The sequence below is a fragment of the Acanthisitta chloris genome, unplaced genomic scaffold (genome assembly GCF_000695815.1).
Source record: "Acanthisitta chloris isolate BGI_N310 unplaced genomic scaffold, ASM69581v1 scaffold7186, whole genome shotgun sequence".
Classification (NCBI taxonomy): Eukaryota; Metazoa; Chordata; class Aves; order Passeriformes; family Acanthisittidae; genus Acanthisitta; species Acanthisitta chloris.
This window is the reverse complement of record NW_008677640.1, coordinates 122861-142101: the sequence shown is the minus strand read 5'-3', so window position 1 is coordinate 142101 and position 19241 is coordinate 122861. Positions and strand designations below refer to the sequence as shown.

Genomic DNA, 19241 nt, shown 5'->3' with positions numbered 1-19241 from the left:
GGCAAAAATATGGGGACCTTTCATCACTTTTCAGTTACAAGAAAGAAGAAAACTTTATGTGCTCATGTTGGCTGAGAATATGTGGTTATTAGGATAATAAAAATGAAATATTATCAGAGACTGAAGTTTCAAAGGTGCAGCACTAGAAGAAACTGATGCACTATAACTCAACAAGTCACCAATGCCAGATGCTTGGCAATCTGGAGGATACAGCAATGAAGGGGTCAAACTTGTAATAACTTCATGCAATGTCCTATTAAAACTGACTATATTATCCTAAAGTCCAAATGAGTAAAGGCAAAAAAGTACTATAGGTATCTTTAAAAAAGATAAGTAATCCAAATTGCTTTTCATACAGAAACAGAAACTTTCCAGGCATGAAATTCAGCTCACCAAAGAGTAACAAAAAAGCATAGCACATTTTTCCTTCCATTTAGGGGAGGGAAATTAGAATTTACTGTTAAAAACCTGCAAATAAAAAGCATTACGGCCAAGACCTTGATCTATTGATGTCAGTGCCAAGATTCCTGCTAAATTCTAGTCAGTAAGGATTTTGCCTACAGAAACTTCTTCATTTAATAGTACAATCACTCACAGTATTGCTGGTGTTGTCAGACCACTACAAGATTAACATCTTTATATCAGAAGATGCAGTCCATGTGAATGAGGAAAGAAGGCAAACACATAAAGCTCTTGGGTCATGCAGGCAGTCTCTGAACAATTACTTGTTTTATAGAAAGAGCAACATGGATTAGGCTGGGAAAATGCCCAATTCTGTATGTGTGTGTGTGCGAGGAGGACAGTGAGAGAGACAAAAAGAACTTCACTCTTTTCTTAATAAGGATATAGTAATATTAAATCTAACTCCAACCAATTTTAGCTGACTGATTACACTCGCACCACAAAGAAGGAGCTGAAAAGCAAATCAGATTCCTTTCCCATGCTGGCCTTACCATTGAACCTAAAGAGACCCCAGAGAAATCATGAGAAGGGAATATAAACCAGCACAGTCATTTTCTTCTGAGGCAATTTCTAATTTAAAAAAAATAAATTAGAACAAAGTCTATTCCTTTAAATCATTAATAGGAGAATCCTGCCTGTTAGGACAAGGAGCTTTTCTAACTCTAATCCATCTTTAGTGCTGTGCTATTACCCCACTGTTTTCCTGTAATTGAAATGTGGCAGGTAGTTTACACACAAGAGGGAGTAATTGTATTGGAAATAACTGCTCATAACCAAATTTTTAAAGCTCATTTTTCTTATCAACTTTTAATAAAGAAGGCAAGATAATAATGATATTTAGCATTTGTGCCACCTACAGCAGCATTTTGTCTCTCTAAATTGCCAACATTTCATTCAATGATGCTAAAACAGAGCCCTTCAGCTATGAATGCAGCCTGAGGCAAAAAAGGGAAAAATCTGAACAATTGCAGTCATTTGTTCCTGTTCAATTAAAATAATAAAATATGGCTGAACCTCATGCTAAAGGACACAAACCTTCAAAAATCCTCATGTAGTTATGGAAGGAGAATAGCTGGTGAAGGGACTGGAGCACAAGTGCCATGAGGAGAGGCTGAGGGAGCTGGGGGTGTTCAGCCTGGAGAAGAGGAGGCTCAGGGGAGACCTTATCACCCTCTGCAACTCCCTGACAGGAGGTTGGAGTCAGGTGGGGGTTGGACTCTTCTCCCAGGCAACCAGCAGGAGGACAAGAGGGCACAGACTCAAGCTCTGCTAGGGGAGGTTTGGATTGGATATTAGGAAGAGATTTTTTTACAGAGAGAGTGATCAGACATTGGAATGTGCTGCCTAGGGAGGTGGTGGATTCACCATCCCTGGAGGTTTTTAAGATGAAACTAAATGTGACACTTAGTGCCATGGTCCAGTAACCATGGTAAGGTTGGACTTAACGATCTTGGAGGTCTTTTCCAACCAGGTTGATTCTATGATTCTATAATTAAGACAGTTGGCAGATGTTGTGGCCAGGGACTCTCCAGCCTAAGCCTGACCAGGTAAGGAAAGGAAGATCCCCCTCTCTGCACCCTAAGGAAGGTGGAATGAGGGAGGTCATTGCCTGTCCATTTCTACCCTGCATTTCCTTGAAGCTGCACTCGCAGATGGCACAAGCAGCCTGCACAGACTTGCACAGACCTCGAAGAGGCACAGAGAATCATAGAATCACTTAGGTCTGACAAGACCTGTAAGATCATTGAGTCCAACTGTTAGCCCAGCTCTGCCATGTCCATCCTAAGCCATGTCCCTAGAGTCCAACTGTTACCCCAGCACTGCCATGTCCACCCTAAGCCATGTCCATCAGTAACACATCTACACATCTTTTAAATACCTTCAGGATCCTGTCCAGGTTTAGAGGAACATGTTAAATTTGGCTCACAAGGGACTCCTGAACACCAAGTTGCAGAATATTTTCCTTATAAAAACTAATCTGGAGCCTTCACTTTGGATGATTTTCAGAAGACAGTTCTGTAGGAATTTCAAGCATGCAGGCTGATTAGGGGGAAAATACTGTTTTCCCATTTATCAGTTTACAGCCTAGTAGAACCTGCCACTCTTTAGGACTACAGGATACCATATGCAAACAGCTTCTTTCCCAAAACAATAAAATCCAAAAGACACAAAAAGCCAGAAATGGATAGAAACAGCAGGGAAGGGCAAAGGAAAGGCAAAGGGTCCTCAGTGGTTTGATGGGCAGACAAGTAGGTGGGTGTTTAACATTTAAATGCAGCCACAATAGGACACAGTTCTCATCTCTCCTGTTTAGAGCTCTGCCTGCTGCCTAACAGACTATAAAGGGGTACTAATGGATTATGCTCCAGACTCCTAACACCATTTAAAATACCAGGCATTGTGTGCTACCCTTGTGGAAAGAGGTCAATGTACTGTCATTGCCCATTATCTGAGCTTTCTAGCCTTGTAATGCTTCTAATAAGGGTATTGGTTTGCTGTGTTTATGTAAGCACATCTTTCCTTGTAATATTCAGAAACTAATATGACAGGAAGCTTTTAAAAAATGTTTTAAGCTCACTAGTAATAGCTGAAATAGAGATCCCCAGCACATCATCAGTGTGCAGCATAAAATATGCATGTGCTAATATGCACAGTCACGGGCAATCCTGCTGCTAAAGAACTACATCACTGGATGCTAATGCAGGTGGACCATAAAGAGGAAGGTTGTTAAGAGCTCTGGTTCCAGCCTTATAACTAGGTTGGCACACATGAACCCTTGCAGGGACTGTTTCTGCCTCAGATGAGCTCTGTGTAGCTGGAGGTCGAGCCCAGCACAACTGGAGGTTGAACCCACTACAGCTGAAGGTTGACACAGTTGGAAGCTGAGCCCTCTGCCATGCCACGTCCTGTGTGGGACCTGCAAACTGAGTAGCTCAGTCACACACACAACCCACAGGCATTAGCATCTACTCCCCAAACCCAATATATGCAAACCACGAACGACTACCAGACTTGTCCAAGATCTGAATGAAGCAGAGCTCCCTATACCTATATATCACCAGAAAGTTACTGCTAGATGGTGGTTTCTACCTCAATTAGGTTAGGCCACCTTCAGGGTACATTTGGGTTTCAACTCAAATTTGTGGCTTTGGTCCAGATTAATTCCGTGGTTTGGCATAAAAATCCAAGTAAGATTTAGAGGTAGAAGCTTTCCCAGAGCTTCCTGCAGTCCCAGAGCAGTGTAGCCCTGATGTAAATGAACAGGGTAAATGGACCTGGCTATGGGAACCAGCTGTGGGACAGGCAGATGACATTTGAGGTCCCCTCCAGGCCTGTTTTTCATACAGCTTGTGCCTGATAAAAAGGCATTTAAAACAAATAGAGTATCAAATACTACATGAGAAATGAATAACTGTGCCAGAGGACAGAGCAGACAGTGACCAGCTGTCCCCATGAGAGCGTGACACTGCTTTGACAGCCCCATGTAAAAGGTAATAACCACATGTAAATTCGTTTAAACCCTTGAATGTTCAGATAAAAGAAAAACCTAGAATAAATTAGTGATGCCTTGCTTGTTAAAAGCCACTGATTGGAAGCTTATGGCTTGATTTCACAGGAGTTGTCTCCTGGAGCTCGAGCCAGCGGGGCATGCAGAGGGGAGAGAAAGGGAGATCACGGCTGGATGTGGAAGTGGAGTGGCTGGATACTGCTACAGCATGCATGAGAAGGTGTTTTTTCTCCCCGTGATTGTCTTGTTTCATCTCCTCCCCCCTTCTCCACTCCCCACTATCAGCATTTAAAACACCCCCGAGTTTTCTTGAGCAGGTTTGCTGTGCTCATTAAAATACTGTGAGCACTTATTGGCTATAATGAGCATCATTAAATTCTGGTAAGTGCCAGGACTGTTCTGTGGAGTTGAACAGACTCAGGTTCTGGAAGGAGAGCTCAGGCGCTGGAAGACAATGGAAATACAACATTTTCCAGAAGAGTAGAAACACAAGCTTTCCCCATCTTTCTGCATTGGGCTAAGTCAGACCTGTTAAGCCACAGATATTTCTTACTGACTACTTGGATTCATCCTGCCCCAGAAGGACTCTCATCTTCTCTTATCAGAACAAATTAAAGATTTTTGCATATTTGCATCTTCTCATTTGATAATTTTCCTGCATTTGTTATTTGGAGATAGAAGTCTGCTTCTAAAAATTCTCTTAGCAAAGTGGTTTTCTCAGCCTCAGGGAATGGTGCAGGAGGGATTGCAGAGCAGTATTCAAAGCAGCTGGTGAGGCTGCAGGAGCAGCAGGAGATCAAGAGATGAATGGGTTCATGTGGGGCAAAGATCACGTTTTACACACCCAGTTCTTGTATTTATTTCCAATTGGCTGTGTCAGAGACACAAAACCAGACTAGTAAAGCCATTCCAACTGCAGGACTCAGCACGACCACCTATGTTTTTATCACCAAGTGCTGTTCATCATGTACTAACATTAGAAGAAATGAGTTAACTAAAACCATAAACAAATATGCTTTACCCTGGAATAATCTTAGAAGAAATGAGTTAACTAAAACCATATACAAATATGCTTTATCCTGGAATAATCCCCAATAATCAGAGGGCAAGTAAGGAAACAGAACCAGACAAGAGATTGAAGATCAGTGCATCCCCCCAAGAGCCAGTGTATGTGGTATCTCCATCCTAGTGAGATGGAGAGAGCTGCTGGAAGTGGGAGGTTTCTGTACATATCCCTAGGAGATGGCACTTCAGCATATGTCCTGCAAAATACAGTGTATCAGGGCAGGGCAGTGAGGGAGAAAGGAGCAGAGAAGTTCACTTGGCCTCCCAAGCAACAAGTAGAGAGTTGACTGACCACCACCATATAGCAAAAAAGCATGGGACTGACACACCTAAGTTATGATATTATAAGGAAATAAAGTTGTATTCCTGAAAAGTGATCATTCAAAATTCTACTAGTTCATTTTGGGGTTGATACCCATACCACAACATATGACCAACCCTTCCATCACCTCAGAAATACCTATTTTTCAACTACATTAATCCAAAGACCTTAGTTTGGCATCAGATGAAATGGGTATCAGAATGGCATCAGTTTCACAAGATTAAATAACTGATCTGGTTAAGCATTAATTGTTCCAGTTTTGTCACTCTTTGCCCACTCACAGGAGCTTTTTGTGGATTATGGCTTTATAATTGCTTGCTCCCTAAGCACACACGCATTGCAATCTTCTGCACACCTTGACAGCATCCTGGTTAGAGAAAATGAACACTACATGTTCCCCTGACACAGCATTTTATCTGCTGGATACAGTAAACCAGAGATTGTTTATTCAAATTCTCATGGCCCATTAATGACATAATGCTGGACACAGCTGTTCAGGACTTCACAAGACCAAAGCAGAGAAAGAAATGCCAGGAGACTTCCAACACGCTGCTCATATCAGAGCCTGGCTGGGGAGGTCCTTGAAAGTTGTCTAGGGAAATTTAGCCTTACAGCGCTCTCATGAAGTAAATCCAGGATTAAAGCCTCAAACTTAGTTTCTCCTGAAGACTCAAATGATCCTAAAGTAACCCCACCTGAGCAAGGTGGCAATGACTACTTCGAAGAAGATCAGACTGATCATTTCATTTTTACTCTGCTTGGTCAAATTATCTGCTGAAAAACTAGGTCCTGCCATATATAAAGGCTCATGAGTCCTAGAAGTGAGGTGTGCCTGGTTCATCACGCCCTGACTTTTCTTGTGTGTGAGCAGGAGAGGTGAAGCTCACTCTGCAAACAGGCGATTCAAGGTCAAGACACCTCTTGAGATCTCAGAAAGAGTTTGAACAGACTTTAAGTGATGCACAGAGCGCTCTGGGCCCGGAAGGCACCATCTGCCCCACTGCAATCTACATCCCAGTACAGCTGCCCAACAGTTTTCTAGGGGCTTCTGGAAAGCTAACCCTGGCCAGGGAGTCTGCAACAAGGGAGAGCTGCAGGCAGGACTGATGCGCACTGACCACGGCACAACAAGGATAAGGACATGCTCCACCTAAGTACCATATCCAGGGAGCTTCCCTGTACATTTTTTTTTCTTCATGAAGCTTCCAGAGTCATATCATTACAGAACAACATGCATTTTCCCAAAGTAAAAAGTAAATCCAGTTTCTCATCTTCCCACTCAGGGAGAAAAGAGAAAGAAATCTGAGAGAAAGGCTCAAACCTATCTTGCTGGTATACCCCAGTTCAAAACAACCTATTTCATTAATTTTAAAACACTTTGTAACTGAAAATTGGGGAAGGGTGGTACCTAGTGTTTACATATATGCATGTAGAGATACATATATAGCAGGTAAGAGGAATATGATTTGCAATGCTGAACTGATTCCTCAGCTTGGCAATACTGCAGACATCTCCAGCAGAAAGAGAGGATCATTGGGAAAATTTGTTCTTCCCTGTGATAAGGACTACCCATGGCAACTAAACACCCCATTATTGAAGCTGTATCTGAAGTCATGCTTAGAAGAAAGACCATCACCCTCCCTCATCTTCCCCAGACCTTTCAGGGTAACCCCTACTTACAATTGTGAAGTTCATAACCTTCAGAATCCAGATGGTCATAGCAAGGTTCACCAGGATTAAAATCATTAGGAGCAGCACAAAGAAATAGAGGCATCTCTTCCTCCAGCCATAAATCCCCACTTTGTATACCTGGGGTCCTTCCGAGGTCTGCATGGTGCTCCGGTGCGCGTACTGTTCCTGAGGCATCTGAAATGAAAGGAATAACCACGTGTATTCAGAGGCAAGAGAAAGCTGATGAGAAAAACTGCTTGTGCCTGTGCCTCTTTGAGGGTTTTTGTTTTTCTTTTTCAGAGTTTACCAGCTGGGCAGCAGCTCTTTGGATACCTTGGTTCTGTGTTAGTTTTCCTTCTGCTGGCTGTATGCAGTTACATGCCAGCAGAGAATTTTATGTGTCAAATGTATATGTGTGTATTTCTAAACACACGTAAGCAAGCTGTCTAAAGGTATCCTATGGAAATCACTCTGGAGTGACTCTGTTCTCCACCCCAGGTTTTGCAAGGCAGGCACTCCAGGGCCTCTAAGGATCCTGAGGGGAAAATTTTGCATGCGTTTGGTAAAAGCAGTTGAGTTCAGCAGTTTGTTTGGAAGATGCAATATGACTTCTCAGAGGCTTTAATTTTTTTTTAAAAAAAATCAAAATAAAAATCATCACAAGTAAAATCATTCCTTCCAGCCAAAGAAAAAACGCAAAGGGGAAGTGTTTGCCTTTCCCCTTCCTGCACCCCAATCTTTCCTAACCAAGTAAACATGAAGCACAAGGTTCTCCAGCTGCCACATCCCTAACAAATTATCCCCAAGTCTCTATGCTGATGTAACAACAACTCTGATATCCCAGGTGGGTGAACATGCAGCCCAGAACTCATCAGGTAGAGGAGCTAGTCACCAACAAACACATGGACTTCCAGAAAAACAGATCTTTTTACACTGCTACAACCACTGTGGTCTGTACAAAGGGAAAACTTACACAACAATAAATTACAGAGTTTCCACTACCTGGGGGAAATTATAACTGCAACTACTGTACAGTCAAGGATTTTATTGCCTAATATTTTAACAGGGTATCCTGGAGAGCACATATTAAATGCAGCCTCTCCCTTGGAGAAAATGAATAAATTGCATTGCAAACCCTCTCAAACCATGAAAGAGGTTTGACCAAGGAGAAACTATATGAAATATCCAACTAAAAATACCTCTTTATTGCAAAAGTGGTTTATTCACTTTATCTCTTTCCTGCTTTCAGTCTTTTTTTTTTTTTTTTCTTTACTTGCAGTCTCTAGGATGGAGAAAATAGCATATCCAGCTGGGGCAAAACTTTACAGACATCAAAAGAATTTATAGCAACAGAAGACAACCACAAAGAGTAACTTGCATCCACACAGCAGCCTGGTTTGGAGAATTTTTCTAGTTCTGATAAAATATTTAGCTCACAGCTGCCCTAACAGAGATAGAGCAACTAAAGTACTACAACATGTATGATGAGCACCACTTAGTAATACAGTATAAGTTTATAACAAGAAAATAGCATGGCAATTGTAGATAGCATGTTCTTTCTATACAAACTCTCACACAGCCACATTTAAAGCAATGTATGATTTCTAGCTAGTGTTTCCCCCATGAACTGTAAATACACACAAAAAATGCTCATGTCTGTAGTTCTCCAGGAAGAGAAGACAGAATGATGGACACAGAGTGCTGAGGTGTGTTAAACAAATGAGCAGAACAAGAAAGTCTGCAAGGCAACTACATGAGGAACCAGCTATATCCGCTATCAATAATCTGTACTGTGTGGGAGGGAGAAGTATGTTAGTCATAATTTACATTTTGGCAACTTTTCCTGACTCAAACATTAAAAAGAATTAAGGCACCAGGAAGAAAAAAAAAGTATTGCTGTGTAAGAACATCCTGTGGCTGCACTTGCTAGGTGACCACCTCCCCTCCCCTTTCAATTACTGAGCTGAGGGGAAAGGCTGCTGCTACTTAATAGGATTTTCTTTTCTTCTTTAGGAAAGTATTAGGAGCCACCACATAATTTTGCAACAGTGGAGAAAAGATAATACTGAAACAAATGTAGAAATTGGAAATAAAAGCACATCTTCCAAAAGGCAAAACTAAAACTGTCTGCCTGACCTGAGAGGGCTTAAAAGACACATGTGCACAGCACTGGACCATCACCAGTGCATGGACAATCCCATCTATAATACTAAAAATGCAACATGTCACATCTTTGTGATTTAGCCATGGACAACATGACCAGGACTACAAAAGTATAGCCTGGAATCTGGGTATTTCTCCAAGGACTTCTTGGTGCTGCACAAAATACAAGGGTAATAAGGTTCTGCACAAGAGCTGTACACTTAGTCCTCACATATGAACACTGCAAACAGGGCCTGAGACAAAATCCAGTCCATTTAGAAAAGCTATTCATCCTCTCACCTTAGCATACCTTAGAGATATGGCCCATGACAAGAAAGATTTATTTGATTTTTTAAGACTACTGGAAGTGCCCTGACACCACGTCTGCTGATCTGCACAAGCTGCTTGCTGAGTTCCTCTGCAAAGAAGCTTCAGCACTTCCCTTCAGTAAAGCTGAAACCAGGCTCAGCTGAAAGACACCACAAAGCTGAACTGGCATTGAGCTTCCAAAAATCACACCAGACCTCACATGTTATGGCAAATCTTTGTTCCATGCCCCTCTCCCTCCTTCCACCACGTCCTTGTTCCTGGCAGAAAGTTTCTCACTCAGGATGTACAACCCAGATGACAGATTCATCAAGCAGAAAGGTGTTTTACATGCACAGGGATGAATAAACACCTTTCCCATGCAGACACTGGCACTGTAACATTCCCTGGCTATGCTGGCTCCTTAGGCTCAGTGAGGACCATGGGCAGGATGAGGCATAACACAAGGAATCAATAATGTTTCTCTGCCATGGGGGTTTCTTTGATCAGCACTTAAATGATGCATGTTTAGTAACAGAACAATTTAAAGCTTTAAGGGGATGCAATCTGGGAAGGCACCTTCTCTCTTATGAGCCCTCTTGAAATTTGCCAAAAATGTCCTAGAGTTTGCTGCAGCAGGGACCAAACGTCCCTGAGCCTTGTACAGCCAACACAGCATCTCCCCTCCCTGCCTGCTTGCATATAACTGAGGTGTGACAGCTTCATCAGAAAAACGAAGAGCATCTGACCCCAGGCTAACCTGTAGCATGGTGAAGGGAACATATTTCTAGAGATGAGAGAGAGGTTCAAATTCCCTTGGGCCTTGGACATACATCTCCCACATCCACCCTCTCTTTGTGTCCGTATCATCAACACTCTCTTCTCTTTCTCTTTGTTTTCTGAAACAGAAACCTTTTCTTTTGGGCTGAAATGAGGAAAAAAAAGCCCCTAAAAACCTTCAGAGGTACTCTGCCATATCACTGGAAGGCAATGTACTTGTATTCACTAGCTGTAAATGCTCTGCAGATTTATCCTCTTTAATTTCTCTGTCTTTTAAGTGCACAGCATCCACCAGGTTCAAAAGAACAGACATTTCTGGAGCGTGACTGAGAACAAATCTTGGCATGAGGAAGAGTGTTTTGAGCCATCTATCAACAAGACATTTTGCCTCTCCACTCCCCATAGAAGTCTCTCAAGTTTGACACCCCCAGGCCCGTTAATCCACCAGTGTCATGACCCAGAATTGATTTATGGCCCCACATACAGGTCAGACCACAGCCCAGGTCTCCATGAAAAGGATCAGGCTCTGGAAAATGCCTTCTCACTTGCAACATGGTCAGCAAGGGCTGAGTCCTGGATGCAATACTTGCTGGGGTAGTTAAATCTCACAGCACTTTTCTCCAGGAGCATCTAAGCCATGAATTTATCCTCTTCTATCTAACTCAATGGCTGTGTCAGTGTGGCCTCTGTTACTGCCATTGGTGTCCCCAACACTGAAATCTTCACTTTCTGCTTGTCCCTCTGTTTCTGTCAACAATTCCCATCCCTCCACATGGGGAGCAGTTCCTCCATGATTTGGGAAGTCCCTCATCATTTGATGTCCACTTCTCAGGTATCAGTGCTACATGACACATGGCCAAAGAGACAAAAAGTAAAAGGACACATCCTAAGGAATGTTCTCTTCTTTTATGACTAGTCTCTTATCAATGGGGTACATCACTTATAGTCTGCTCCAAATATCTAGCCTAATTCTGGCAAACATAAGCACAGCCACAAGTTTTCTTGGTCAGCACAGTCCACTGGGGCATGCTGTGCCTAGTCCTCTGGGAAATACTTCTTTTCTCATCCCCATCTCTTGTATCTTGTGGAATTTGGACTCACTCAGCACAGGCAGCTGGGGAGACCTTAGGGATTCTTCTCCTGGTAAAGCATCTCATCCAGATCTCTCAATGCTCCAGGCTACCCCCTACCTCTAACATCTTGAGAGTTCATGTAATTTCCCCAGTTGCTAGGGCTGACAGCATTTCAACAACAAATGTACTTGAGGATAAGTCCACTGCAAAAACCTCAGTTTATAAACCAGTAGTTTTGAGCAGATGGACCGAACCAAAACCTGAACATGGGACTTCTGCTCTGCCCCATGACTCAAGGAGCACTTACAGTAAAACTCTAAACTTATTAGAGTTTGCCAGAACAAACCAAAGTAACAGGCAGCTTCATCTCTGAACAGCATCTCCTAAACCAGAAGTGGTATTTTATTATGCTGCAAGAGTCTGTGAGCAATGTGATGTTACTATTGCTTCTCTTCTCTGAGGAGAGACACATATCTGCTTTCTTATTTATGAGAGTCTCTTCTAAATTTTAGACTTTTTTCTTGATAGTTACCTTGTCTCAATACTTTTTTCCAGCATTAAGAAGAAAATGGAAAGTTAGCAAGGAAGAAAGAGTTTCTGCAGTGAGTTCTTTTTTCCAGCTAGTCAACAGAGAATGTCTTTCACAGAATGCCCCACGATTTGTTGCGATACGTTCACACTGCATGCAAACACCACACCAGCTTTGCTGCCTTCACATGCCAGTTCCATTGCACCACTCGGATGATGTGAAGCAATCACAAGCCTCCGTCCATCAGTGCCAAGTTTATAAAAGCTCTTTCTCACCGGAGTGTCTCAAAGCAGGATGAACAAATATGAGAACTACACCAAAATAGCCAGAAGCAGGTGTGACTGCAGGAGGCTTGGGAACAGCAAGAGGGATATAACCAACTGAGCTCAAATCAGAAAGCTACAGGAGGTGATACTTCACAGACTTCTGCCCCAGCACACTCTTCGCCCCACAGTACCAAGAAAAGAGATACAGCTTGTAGGAATGTGCAAAGCAGGATCATATTATGGATTTATACGGCTGGAATCCAACCAGCATGGCACAAATTGAGAACTGAAGGCTTGAGCCTGTGCCAGGATCCAGAGTAGAGTCTCTGCAGTGATCCTGCTCACACAAGTGATAACTTGTTCTGCTGCATCTTCCCTCCACCATTTTCCTTCCACATGATGTATGCACTGTGCTTAGCCATTTGTTCTTTTGCACAGACACAATTGCTTTCTGGTTTGCTCCTGGAAAGGACCAGGAGAAGGAACACACATATGTATGCTAATATATCTGTATGTTTCCAACATCAGGGGAAACCTCTCCACTTTGTCCACACATGCACCCACTCAGTTCTCCTGGATGCAAAGCAAAGCTTGAATACTTGACCCAGGACACTTCTGATAGGAGAAAGCTCAGGAGAAGCTGCCAGAGTTAGGGAGGAAATGTCAACTCCCTCAACCAAACCCAGCCCAGAGCATCACAAAGAACCTCTCCTGCCCTGCCTGGACTCACACTCATGCACCATTGTCTCCACTAGGGTTCCATCGGGAGTGGGTATGGCAAACAGCCCAGCTGGGCACTCAGGACATCCCATGAACCAGTGTGATCCCATCCCTGATAAAAAGCCTGCACTGTGTGTCTCATGTATACTTGGGGCCAGAGCTCTCCTACAGCCAGACACATCAGTGCAGCCCTAGCTGCTGCTGGCTAAGACAGATGTATTCTTCATCTCTTTGGCTCTTCAGTGCTGATGATTGGATTTGGGAGGAAGGATGCTGTGTGATCAGAGGCAGGAACTTGAATTTTTTTTAAAATAAGCTTATAACTAGCAGTGAAGATGATAATAGGCTGACTAGGTGTCTAAATTAACTGCTGCTGAGAAAAGCAATAGAGCTCCAACTCTTCAGGGTACGATGGCAGCCTGCGAAGGCTGAAGCAGTCCAGATCGTATGAGACCTTCATCTATCACAGCATTTCCACTGCATGTGTATTTTATGCAAAGTAAACTTTGAGCTTATCAAGCCTCTCAATTTTCATCACATTCCACAGCTGATTTCTGTCCTTCCTTTCACACCCTTTGCCCCCATCAGCCTCCAGGAAGTCACAGTGCATCCACATCCCTCAGAGGATGCCATTCCTGCACTCCAAACCCGCGAAGTCCTCTCTTGGCTCAGATCAAATTAACACACTTCCCCAACATTGCTGGGAGAAAGCTCCAGCCCTGCCATACACTAGATCTGATGCCCTTTGATGGGGAACCTCCCCTTGTCCCTGAATTTTTTGGCTTGCCAAGATGAATGACTGAGCCCTGTATGTGTAGTCCTGCCAGATGCAGGCAAAGCAAAACATGGGTCTAATCCCATGAACCAGCCAGAAACGCTTAGTTCTGTCCCACTGTATAATTTAATATCCTTAATTCATTCCTTGTTGAAAGGAGAAAAGCCAACACCACCATAAAACACAGCTAAAAAGCATTTTCAACACATCAAATAACATTGCTCCGAAAATCCAAGGAAGAGGCACTGACAGAGGCAAGGAAGTTTGTGATGTGAGGCACACTCCTCCTGACACCTCCATCCCTTGATGAACGCGCGCTCCCGAACTCCCAAGCCCAAGCCTGCCATATAAGGTGCTGATATCTCTGCAAAAGCAAGACAAGCTTTAATGCTGCAACTAAAAGGATGAGAGAACATTGCCTAAATCTGGCAGGCTCCTAAAGAGAGAGAGAGCTTTTCATCATAAATGTTTCTTAAGTTATTTGGGGAAAGAAAAGTAAATCAGAAGAGAAGTTGCAGGTTGAACAGCCCCTAAATTAATATTTTTTCCTTCTAATCTGCTCTATGTGGCTTCTGACTGCGCTGTCTGTTGCAGTTTGCTCATGCTTTCTAAAATACAGGAAAAAAATATGCAGAGAAATCACAAGGCAATGATTATTACTGAGTTACTGTCTCTCTTCACAAGCTTGCTGTACCAGCAATTGCCAAACAACCCCCAGACAAACATGCTTTCAACTCATTAAACAACTACAATACGATGCACTTATAAGTATATTTATCATGACTGAATCGCAGTTTTCATCCAAATCTGTGAGTGACACATGGTGCAGAGCCAACCTTTCAGTGGCTTCGGGTTATATACCTACTTATTCCCCAAAGTGCAAAAGTTGGGGATTATTTGGGCACGGCGTTCCCTCAGCCAGAGACGCGGCGCGGGCGTTGCTTTGCCTGCAGCATTACTACCGATGCAAAGTTAGCCAGGAACCACCACCCAACTGCTCCCAACCCTTCCCAAATATGCCACAACTTCCCATCCTTGGCTTGTTTGCTCTAAACAACAGTCTGAGAGCAAGAAGCTCCTTTGCACAAGCACAAAAGAAGAGCAAATCCCCCCAGCCTCAGCAGGACGGAGCGCGGCAGCTCTTACCTCTCCCTCGGTGGTGGATGAACGCCTGGAGGGTGCTGCAGGCTGGGGAAGATGCAGCACAGCGTTCAGAGCAGCACGAGGCCTGGTCTGTGCTCATGAGCTGCCCCTGTCAGATTTTCCAACAGCAGAATTGCAGCCAAGTCCCTGCCCATGCCTGAAGAATTTCCTGAACAGCATTCCCGTTCTTTTTCTAACTGCTTTGAAACCACACTGTCTGTACTTCAATAAGGCTTTGTCAGGCCAAGTTACAGCTACTGGGCTGGCTCCAGCAAGCAATTGAAAACACATGTGTTTTGTATTAAAAGCCCCCCTCTCCTCACACACATTCACACAGACACCCCCGTCCACACTCAGTCCCAGAGCCTGCCTATCTTGCCTTTGCAGCTATCAAGCCAGCCATTTCAGCTAAAAAGAATACAAGGATTATGTTGGTGGAGATTTTCTTTGGAAAATGCAAAAATGAGGGTGGGAAGGACCCCATTCCCACAGATAACACCTTGCCCTGCCTCCTGTGTTTTGCTAGTGTCAGCAGGTCACAGTGCCCAGGTTAACAGCTGCCTTTGACAAACCCCAACAAGCAACGAAGCTTAAAATCTCAGTTCATCACTACTTTCCCCTTACCTATGCCTCTGTCTCTTCTAAAACTGTGAGAAAAGAAAGCATATTTTTAGCCTCTCTAGACTCAGTTCAGCACATCAGAACTATATCCTAATCTTGACACATACTCCTGTATCTGCTTATACTAAAAATAATACAACTATTTTTGAGTACTTTCATCCCTCTCTGCTTTCCAGCTGTCCTAACCCTTAAAAATATTTTAAGCACCTTGCATCTCCTTTCAAAGAGCATTAACATTGCTCTGGGGTTGGCTTAAGGAAAAGAAATAGAAGATACAATGTTATACCTTTAATCAGAATGGGTCCCAGTTCTTAGTATCTGTAATCATTTCCAGACAGCACCATGGGTCAAGGCAGCAAACGTGGGCTCAGCAGCTTGGGATGCCCTGTGCCTCGCATGTGCCTGTGAAGAGGAGCTGGAGTAGATGTGGAAACACACATGGATGTCCCCCTTATTCCACCACGGCTAAGTCCCACCAAAGATGAAACACAGCAGCAGAGTTGTCAAGGTAACAATATAGAAAAGAGACAGTTTAAAGAGAGAGAGAGATATTTTTCCCTCTTAATGTTCCTTTTCAAAACTGTGCACTCCACTTCTCTCAGGTTATTCTGTTCTGAGATTTACAGAGGTGTGGTGGCCAGGTGAAGTGTTTACAAGGGATAAATGCAGCTGTGATTAGAAGTAACTGAGAGCCCTATATGTGGGGTCTGATCCAGCACTCTTTGATGGCAGTAGGGAGTTTGCTGCCTCCCATGAGCTGTGGGTTAGATCCACAGCAAGGACTCATTTACCAACAGGAATGTGAGATCTGCCTTCGCCCAGCAGCAGTGAGATCTCACAAAACCCACATGGGTTGCCTGTGTGGAAAGCCTGCAGATCTTCATCCATCCAACCTGTTAGGAGAGCTGCTGTGGTTACACCATGTATGGCTCTCACTCGCACCCTGCCCTACTATCAAAACACCCTTTTCTTACTCCTGCACAGAGAACACACCGTTCAGCAATACTGCCCACCTGCCCTTGGCAATGTGTACAGGCCAGATGCAGGCAACCTGGACCAGCCCCTCAACTGACCTCAGTGGGGATGGATGTGGATTATGATGCTATTTTGCAGGAGAGAGGACAGTATGAAACCACATGGTCGTTCTGCCTCAGTTTTCAAGACTTTCAAACAAAAGGCAGGCACACAAGTCGCACACACACAACCACTGGTGATAGCATTTCACATATATTTGCACAGCTTGTGGGGAGTCAGTTTGTGCCAGAACAGAAACCACAGTCTTTTGGATCACAAATCAGGACAGCTATCCATGCAGCTAAAAGAGAGTCTCCTGAACAGGCTGTCACGGCAATGATAATACTCTTTGGGTTGGCAACCAGTAACAACTGAAAGCAACGGTGCCTAAAACCTTTGGAGTCTCTTGGTATAAATAAACTGAAACAGAAAAATATGAACTGCAGATTCACATAATTAGATTTTCAGTTGTACAAGACAATCAGGCATCTGCAGAGCTGTTTGTAAGATGATAGCAGTATGTGCCTTCTGTCTCAAATTTCCCCATGGTCTTTATTCAGCAAAATAGTTAAGTGTGGGACAGGCAGTAACTTCAGTGGATCAATGTGTTTTGAGTTAAGCACATGCTTTAGTGCTTTGTGGTCCAGGACTTGTATGGCAGCCTGGCTCCAGCAGGACTCATAGTCAAATCATTTAAAACATGGCAGTATGGTACTTTGAAATTACTCAGTTCTTTACACAGATATGGCAAATCAGTAGTCAAATTCTTCCCAGTGTGTGGAACCCTAAATATCTGACAAAGGTGGTGCACACCTCTGTAATCATTTCACAGACAGAGATTTCTACATACCTTACAAAAAAAACTCTCTTTACTTGTCATTTTTCACAGTTCCCTTGGAAAGAGTCCACAGGATTCCCATACATCTGTGGAACACAGGCTGGAAACCACTGCTGGAGATAGCTTAATCCCTTATTAAAAATCTAAATGATCTCTTCTGTTTATGTGATGTACTTTCTCTCTCCAGAATATTTATGTGAGCTAGCAGCACGCTGCCAGGTAGAGACATGGGGAGGTGACAGCATTAATACTGCATTTTTTCCATTGGCATAATTAGTAGGCCAAGTCTATAAATATTTACATTAAATCTGTCAGGCATCACACCAACCTCACTGATAACTTCAGGGTTGTCTTACTGTAAACTGCATTAATGCCTCACTATTTTGTCATCAAGTAACACATAAAATGCTCCTTCAAGCTAAGCCACTTTGAGTAGGTTGTTTTTATCTCTTTCTCATTTGGGTACAGGGTTTAAAGATGCTTCAAGCATCAGAACTGTGGCTCAGGGACTGTTCTATTTTTCTGTTATTGAGCTATCATTTGTATTAGTGCCAACGCTACCAAAAATATATGAACCTTGCAAGCATAAACCTTAAGTTGATGTCGACATAACTATCTGCGTAACTGCTGTTATTTCTCAGTACTGGCAGGGTTATGAGGATTAAAAAAACCTACTACAGCTCTTTGGGAAGATGAAAACAAATTAACCCCCCTCAATGCTTCAATATCTCTGCAGCTGGAGACTGAAACATGTAGGGACTTCCTTTTTGTGTGGGAGATCCATCCAATCCACCTGAATCCATGAATTTCTACACCAGGAAATACAAGTCCTACAAAAGGTAGGAAGGAAAGTTCCTTCTCTCCCATTTAGACTTGTCCTGCATTTTGACATCCAGCTGAAATTATTTAGTATTTACTGCTGAATGATCAATATTCATAACTAATTTCACTTAACAAATAATACCTCTTTGCATACAAAATGAAACTTTGGAGTTTCATGCCATGCAGATTTCCAGGGACTCACTCAAACATTCCCCAAACCTTCCTAAGAAAATCAGGACAAACCAAATATGCAGAAAGAATCAGCATGTAAATGCAGGTGTGTGTGCATCTGGAGTGGAGGAAGAAGTCAAAATGAAAATTTTAATATCTGAATGAGATAATTAAGCCATTCTTTGTTTCAGCTTTCCCTCCAAGTACCTTTTTTTTTTTATCCATTAAATCTCTTGAAATATCACAATAGAATAAATATAAATGTTTAAATATTTTCAAAGTCTCAACTGAAAGAAATCATCTGCCTAATTATTATTATTTTAAATTACCCTCAGTCTTGCGCTCCTGTAAGAGATCTCTCGAGTACCCATGTGTAAAGGGAGAAGCCAAGACTCATTTCAGCTCCATCTCCTTAAATGCAGAATTAAGGGAGCTGGTGGATTAGAAAAATTAACTATTTTGGGTTGGGAACAGCAAGCTGAGGGAAGGCAACTATTGGAATTCCTGATGGATTCACCCAGCCATGAGCATCCAGGGAGGATGGAGGTCAATGCAATGAAAAAAGAAGGGAAGGAGTGGGTTCCCCAAACTTGTGTAGCTAATGGCAATAGTTGTAGGAAAGGAAAGCTTCACTGAAGGAAGAAAACCCATCCCTGTGTGTGTGTGTGCAGGGAGCAAAGGTCTGATTTGATGGCAGGCAGCAAAATCCTATTTAAGTGTTGCAGCTGTGAATGCTGAAGGCACTCAGGTCATCAGGTAATCACAGCCAGGGCTGAGATGGGCTTGTTGGACAAGTGAAAGGGAAATGGGAGAAAAAGAAAAAGAACCTGTGCGTGTGTTTTTGTGTGCGTGTGTGCGTGTATACACGACCGTGTGCTGGAAGCAGCCAGACCTGCAGCGCCTACATCCTCACCCACTGCTCTAGTTTCTTCAGAGGAGATAAATATGGCTACATTTTAGTAAGAAGTATAAATATAGGACTGGTTATGAGATGCAAGATCCTCTAACTCCTG

The 19241-nt window shown here is 43.0% G+C and overlaps 1 protein-coding gene across 1 annotated transcript in view; it reads right to left on the bottom strand.

Moving 5' to 3' along the window:
* SGCD (sarcoglycan, delta (35kDa dystrophin-associated glycoprotein)) overlaps positions 1–19241 on the bottom strand; it is a gene marked incomplete at its 3' end in the record, with an annotated part of 155217 nt that overhangs the window by 69993 nt on the left and 65983 nt on the right. The window contains exon 3 of the mRNA XM_009076597.1: positions 7038–7223. Coding sequence (XP_009074845.1) covers positions 7038–7223 — 186 coding nt within the window. The remainder of the gene's footprint in view (positions 1–7037; positions 7224–19241) is intronic.